At 31.6% G+C, this 7,714-nt stretch overlaps 1 protein-coding gene across 2 annotated transcripts; it reads left to right on the top strand.

The window, feature by feature from the left end:
• Positions 1 to 970: 970 nt before the first annotated feature.
• On the top strand, positions 971 to 7,150 carry LOC127733845 (uncharacterized). Of its 2 annotated transcripts, XM_052243258.1 has the most exons (3): positions 971 to 1,050; positions 4,736 to 4,987; positions 5,958 to 7,150. In XM_052243258.1, the coding sequence occupies exons 2-3, from the start codon at positions 4,985 to 4,987 to the stop codon at positions 7,041 to 7,043; spliced, it is 1,089 nt and encodes a 362-aa protein (XP_052099218.1). In that variant the 5' UTR covers positions 971 to 1,050; positions 4,736 to 4,984; the 3' UTR covers positions 7,044 to 7,150. The 2 variants fall into 2 exon arrangements, with proteins under 2 accessions (XP_052099218.1, XP_052099219.1); XM_052243259.1 differs by lacking the exon at positions 4,736 to 4,987.
• Positions 7,151 to 7,714: the final 564 nt, after the last annotated feature.

The raw sequence follows: 7,714 nt of genomic DNA, 5'->3' as shown, positions 1-7,714 counted from the left end.
AAACTGGACTTTATTTTTCTCCCTGCTAAGTGTCATCATATTACATCAGTTGGTCGGTAAGAATCTCATACCTGATATCATCACGGATGAATGATACAGAATGATTGTCATTGATTGTATTACACATTAAAGTGTACCAGGTGCGGATCCAGGGGGTGAGGCGGCAGGACAACGCAAAAAGTGGGACTTGGCCATCAATGCTTTAACCATATATGTAGCGCCATAAGACCTGCTCCCCTTAAATCCGCCTCCGTGTACGTGTATTTACTACGAAGTGTATACTGAGACTACAGTAGTAGTTGTCTCTGAATTATAATAAATGAATAAGTTATCAGGCCAGATGTCCAATCATGATAACCAAGACATGAAACTAAAGCCGGCATTTATAACTGGTCAAACTCAGAGCTATCCTGGTTCCATGAGCGCCATAAATACCTTGATTTTAAACAGTTTTATATAATTGATATCATCACTTCAAATTTTACACAAATTCATGAAATATTAGCTAATATAGGCTGGTGATATATCTTTAAGTCAAAACGGCTAATGATTTTTAAAGGCCAGTTTGCTGTTTAATGGGTATGATTTAAGACTTAAATTATTTAATCAGCGAAGCAGTGAAACATATATTTTTTCAGTGATCACACTGGTTTGAATTAGAATTTTATTAGTTTATAATCTTCAGTGCATTGAAATCTACTCACTAGTTATTTTCACTCCTTTTGCCGGTTGGACTATGTAAATTTCCTTTGTTGTAAATTTCTTATTTATACTATTGCAAAGTTTAATCTTTACTTTTTGAAGTTGATATTACGTTGAAATTAAGTTTTTCTACAGCTGAGACAGGGACTTGCTATAGTATAGAAAGTCCCTGGCTACTAGTAGTCTCAGTATACTCAAACCAAAAATTTGAGAAAAGGCCGGAATTTAATCAACCAGCATTGTTGAATTTTACATACACCGTTGTACTTCCTGTTTACAATTTCCTGAAGGAAACCAATCTATATTGATGTCATTTTTTAGACAAATCTCTAGGCTGAAAAGTTCAATGTCAGTAACTTTACTTTTATTTATCGAATAGCTTATTTGTGTGCCCTATTGATTTTTCGATGTTTTTACGACCTGTGAGGGTAGAGATAATCTTAAAATCTTATATGGCTTGTGGTAACATTGTCACAGAACATAAGTTCCTCCATAATATTTATTCCAAAGATAATTTATTATGTAACAAAAGTTCCAATTGGAATTAATGTTATGTGATATTTATTCTATAAGCATAATAAAAGGACCGATGCCTCGGAATTTTTATCACATAAAATAAATTCCAATAGGAAGTTTTATTACATAATAAATTATCTTTGGAATAAATATTATGGTGGAAATTTTATCGTATGACTGGTATAACATTTTGACTTTTATCATTTTGGCAATTTGACATATCATTCATTAAAATAAAAGTAATCAGAAACTACGGGTAACAGGGGCGGATCCAGGAATTTGGAAAGGGGGGGCGAAGTTTTTAAAGATTGCCGAGCGGATCGAGGCGAAAAATTTTTGGGACCTTTTTTGGGCTAAAAAACATAAAATAAGTGTAAAATGCACTTTTTAAACGGTTCCTGGCGAGGGGCATGTATATTCTATAGTTGCTGTAAAGTGTAAGGGTTGGACATGTTTTATGCTGTATTCTCCCTATTGATTGTCTATCATAAAATGATAGTATGGATCCAAAGCTATGTACTGATATATTTGATGTGGGACTTGCCAGTAAAAAATAGACATGGAAAATTCTCGTTTGTTGTATGTTAAGTTAGCATAACCTCACAGATTTCTTGTTGTAAACAAGAAATACGCCGGGCTATTCGATGAAATTTACAATACGACCGACACGAGTTAAAAAAGTCAAACAAGCAATTTTTATCCAAATGTTTGGTTGATATGTTTCACCAAACAAAATTAAGGGAGGTGAGGGGTTCCAAATCAACCAAAGGCTACGAATGAGTCTGAAATGACAACGAATTTATGAATGACGGTCGACAAATGGAGACATAAAGGCCACACTCAGCAGTCAGGTTGCAGTCTGGTCTTGAAAAAAGTATTCAATATATCAGTTCGGCGAAACAGACATTCCAGTCAGAGATGCAAACCCTGGCCTAAAAAAAATACGCCCGTTTTTTATTCATCATGTCCATTTAATGCTAAATAATTCTGTTGGAAATTTTCGTTTCTAATAGCAAAAAAGTGGACAAGATTATTGTTTTCAATCCAGATACGGCCAGAATTTTTATTTAATGCAAAAATCAGAGTCAGATTGTTTTCTCTCAAATACCTTAGACTGCCTCCTCAAATCAAATGGTTCGTACCTTAGACTTTAAATCTATCTAGAGCTTATACTGACTGGGGATCATTATTCAGCTTTCATGTTATTTTTAAATAGGCTGGGGCGTTTGGGGTTAAACATGTTTTCGTAGGTAAATAATATTGCTGTGGATTTTTTTTTCATGAGAGTGTAATAGAGTATTACTTTCTGTTTGGTTGAATTGTGAAATAGAAGTCACTACGTTCTTGCTCAATCCTGTGTCGCTTTGAAGGTATCATGATTGTCATCCTCAGCCTAAGCAATGTAATTTACTGTAATTTGAATTTTCAAAATGACTGAGTGACGTTTTTTTGACGCACTGGTCAACTCCACCATAGCGAATCACATGACTTTGACATAATCAGTAAATACCAACGAAAAATATCTTTATAAGTAAAGAATTGTCGCATAAAAATTAAATACACGGGTAATGGCAAAGTTCACGAAGTCTAGTCTGATTAATCTTTTTACATAAAAAAAAAAAAGTCCAAGCAAAGGGGGGGCGTACGCCCTCTACGCCCCCCTCTAGATCCGCCACTGGGTAAATTGCTTTAATAACATATATACAAATCAGTCCGAAATTGATGCACATTTTACAAGCAAACAAATTGGAGTTATTTTGATTTTTTAAGCACAGGTAAATATTCATAAATACTATTTCTCCTGGTAAAAGTATTATGTATTATCTATTTCAAATGAAAAAAATATTATGTAATATCTATTCCAAAAGGAAAAAGTATTATGTAATATCTATTGTAAAAGGAATAAATATTATGTAATATCTATTCCGAATGGAAAAAGTATATTGTAATATCTATTCCGATTATAAAAAGTATTATGTAATATTTATTCCTATTGGAAAAAGTATTATGTAATATTTATTCCAATTGGAAAAAGTATTATGTAATATCTATTCCAAAAGGAAAAAGTATTATGTAATATATATTGTAAAAGGAATAAATATTATGTAATATCTATTCCGAATGGAAAAAGTATATTGTAATATCTATTCCGATTATAAAAAGTATTATGTAATATTTATTCCTATTGGAAAACGTATTATGTAATATTTATTCCTATTGGAAAAAGTATTATGTAATATTTATTCCGATTGGAAAAGTATTATATAATATCTTTTCTATTATGTAATATTTATTCCAATTGGAAAAAGTATTATGTAATATTTATTCTGATTGGAAAAAGTATTATATAATATCTTTTCCGACCCAAAAATAGTATTATGTTCTATCTATTACGAATGCCGGAATGGTAAATTGGTATTGACAATTATAATTCTAATATAACTATAGTAGAAATAATACTAGTAAAAGAACAGGTATCGTGAATATGGGAAATAATTGTTCCCAATGTTGTAGACATTAAATAATCATTTCAAATTATCCACAATTACTGGCATGCATATTTTACATTTAAATGATATTTGTCTCATTAGAATTAATATTTATATTTCACAGCTGAACTTGTTAACATATTTACTTACCTTCAACATAAGTTCCATCATTTAAGAACATAAATATTTCTCGTACTCATCAGCCTCCATGTTTATACATTCAGGTGTTGTGTACAGGTGATTATATCTAACTCATTAACACTTTTCAATTTATATAATAATCATATAATCAGCATTCAAAACCTGTTTTGATTTAGATAATAATCAATCAGGTGTAAACTAAAATTCAGCATAATAGGAACATTTGTTATACTCATTAACATATAAGATAAGTTCCTAATATCAGTGGAACAAATATATTACAGATGGAAAAAGTATTCCATGACAGAATTTCCGCAGAACATATATTATTATAATATTGTTTCCCTCAGGAACAAATATTATTAGGAACAAATATACGTTGACAACATGCTCACCTTCAGGTCATGGGGTCATTCCACGGCCGGATCAATTAATGACAGTCTTGAAAATTGGTATGTGTTTCTTTGGGTGACTAGTTTTCCTGCAGATTGTTAACTAAAAAAAATACATACATAGGTTTAAAATGTAACAGGAGGGGGTCGGTGTCCACACCTCTTGGAACGTGTAGTAGCCAGTACATCGTCCCTATTCGACCATCGGGATACCTGATATCAGATTTTGGCAGAATAGAGACATAATCTAATAGAACTCAACAATTTATTTACAAATGTACAACATTCAAATAAAACATAGTTAAATGAAATGAAAAAGAATAGTCTTTTGAAAGTTGAATTCAAAAATAAAATGTAATGGAATAGTTACTTATAGTTTGCAAAATGATATCAAAAGGAACAGTATTTCTAGTCAAATGAAATCAAATAAAAATAGCGATACTAAGTTTAAAAAGTAAATGCAATTGTATTTATATACTAAGCTTTGTGTTTCAGAATTTAGTAAATCGTAAAGAAATAATGCCAATGTAGTTGCTGAAAATTAACTCAAGTGGAATCAAAGTCATTAAGGATTCCTGCCAGCTGTAGTTTAATTAAGACTGATTTAAAGTGTATTAGAGAAGGGTGGCAATGTTACACTACCGGCTCATGTATACACGTGGAGAGTGAACTTCTTTCCACCGGAGCAACTCCTGATCAAGTTTTAGATAAAAACTTATCACTTTCAAAGATATAAATAAAGATATGGTACATGTATTGGTTAGCACGTCTAGATCAAATTAAACATAAATAAACATTTAATTGAGAAAATACTAATTTGGAATTATTAAAGGGAGACTACCCAAATCACATCCATTACAAAAAGATGGCTCAGTGTGTCTGGGTATCGGGTCTGTTCACCCTGGGTTCCTTCATCCATAGAGTCTGTATGTCCTGTTTTGTGGTATTCATGGTGGTAAATATTCCACATGTGTTCCAATATTGAACATTATGGAAAATATCATTTTCATTATCTTCTCTGAGACTATTTGACCTAATTCAATTCAACTTGCAAATAATTGAATATGGAAGTTTCAATATAAAAAGTCATCATCTTGTTCTGACCCAGATGGAAAACATGGCTTCATGAGAAAGTAAATACTCAATTCTACTGGTTACTTTTCAAATTACTTCTATTTATTTTTACTATTGATGAAATTTGTATTGTGAGTAGATGTTAGCTTATTTTTGGAAATTACAAACTCCAAAACACAATCATCCAAATGGATAAAAGGGAGCATATACATTGTACCTTAAGGGTGCATTATTAAAAAAAATAAGTCAAGAAATAACAGATAACACTATGATCAAAAAGAAAATGACAGAAATAGCAACAAATCAAGAAATCACTACACAGAAAACTAAAGTTCAGCAAGACAAATACAATCAAACACATTGGGTAAATCCAGGTGCTCTGGAAAGGTAAGCTTTATAAAGCAGATCCTGTTCTACTAGTGGCACCTCACCACCCCGCTGTCTGGCTTATTAAATTTTGTGGTAATTCCCATAGGTGATTTCATGATCGGAGGAAAGAGGATGGAATTGTAGAACATATCTTTGGTCATCTCTTTGATTCAGCTTTATTTTATTATGGAATAGAGAAACGATTGTTTGTAATAGAAAATTGAATATAATGTTCATTTTAGATGTATTAACATTTTGTACATATATTTTTCAGATAATGGCCTGGAAAAGACTTATAATGAAGACAATAGCCAAGGGAGAGTCAACTCCTACTATTATGGCTGGCATAGTTTTACTGGTGGCACTTCATTGGTTAATTAAATTTGAACAAATAAAGGACAATGGTGCATTCCAAGACCTTGATATTCCCATTTTACAGGAACATGATTTATATGGGTTAAAATATCCAGAAAAGTTCCCTGACCAAGGTCCTGATAAAATTCCTAAAATTCTCCATCAAACATGGAAAAATAAAGAAATCCCCAGTAAATTTATAAAGTGGATTAAAACATGGTTGGTTAATCATCCTGATTGGGAATACTGGTTATGGACCGATGAAAGTGCAAGAAATTTAATTCAAGAAAAGTATCCACATCTTTTAGACACATTTAATGGTTACAATGAAGGAATACGAAGAGCAGATTCATTACGATATATAATTCTACATGAATTTGGAGGAGTTTATGCAGACATGGACATGGAAAGTCTTAAACCTATTGATCCTTGGTTAAAAAAGTATCCATGTTTTGTTAGTCAGGAACCATACGAACACCCAGTGTTAGACAGTAATTTTGAACATTTAGCCATTAATGCATTGATTGGTTGTCGACCTAAACATCCATTTATGAAGAACATGATGGAAAATCTACCACGATTCCAACATATGTGGAATGTACTTGACAGCACAGGACCACATTATATGACATTGATTTTAAATGATTACATACAGTTACATCCAGATCTTAAGGCATCTAATGAAAACTTCACATACTTAGCTCCTCCCGAATATTTCTTTCCAACAATAGATCCAGCTAAATATTTTTGGTTTAGACATCAATGTGGTAAATTCCATAAACTGAGTAAAATTCAACAAAAAGCCTGCATGACATTAAAAGTGAAAGGTGTTAAACGTAAGCCTCCTCACTGGAGTTTTACCAAACATCATTGGGAACATACATATATAGATTTAAGATTATCCTTAAAAGGACCAGTCAATGTTTTCAAATTAGTGCCTCAAGCAAAAATATATTCAAATCAAAGAAGAACTGGAAAAGTAAGAGGGAAAAAAAGTTATATATAGAAGCAAATTAAGATTTTTAATTTTTGTATTCCTATGTTGTTTGCACTTGCCTGTTGTATCGTATAATTTGTGAATTTATATTATGAAGAAAAATCAGTCTTTTTGTACATGTTGTAGTTGTGATTTAATTTACTGTGGATTCATTTATTTTTGGTGGATGCAGAAACATACATCTTCGAGGATACTTAATTTCTTGGTTTTCACAAACTCTGCCTTTAGGAAATTTGTCTTTCTTTGAACTTTTAAATTTGTGGTTCACTTTACCCAACGAAATCCACGAAAATGAGTACCCCATGATTAATAATGTGTCCACAATACCCCACGATTAATAATGAATCCACCTGGTTATAACTCATGAAATTAATTCAGAATTCTTGTTTTCTGATACAAAATGATGTAGAGATATGCAAAATGAATAAGAAATGCTGCCATTGGAAGCAATTTAAACTATGTCCAAAATTGCTCATGCTAAAACTCACGTTTACAAATATTACAAATATGTGTGTATATATGTAAAAAATATACATTATTATACATAACAACAGCTACAAAAAAACTCAAACCACCAACTTAAAACCCAAAGAAAGCAAAGTGTCATGAATATGAAATTTATACTTAATAATTTTGGTGCATCATAAGTGCTTTTCTTAATTTGCCTTCATCAGGAACAC

Source organism: Mytilus californianus, unplaced genomic scaffold, assembly GCF_021869535.1.
Source record: "Mytilus californianus isolate M0D057914Y unplaced genomic scaffold, xbMytCali1.0.p SCAF_3, whole genome shotgun sequence".
NCBI classification, from domain to species: domain Eukaryota; kingdom Metazoa; phylum Mollusca; class Bivalvia; order Mytilida; family Mytilidae; genus Mytilus; species Mytilus californianus.
This window is presented reverse-complemented; position numbering and strand designations above follow the sequence as displayed.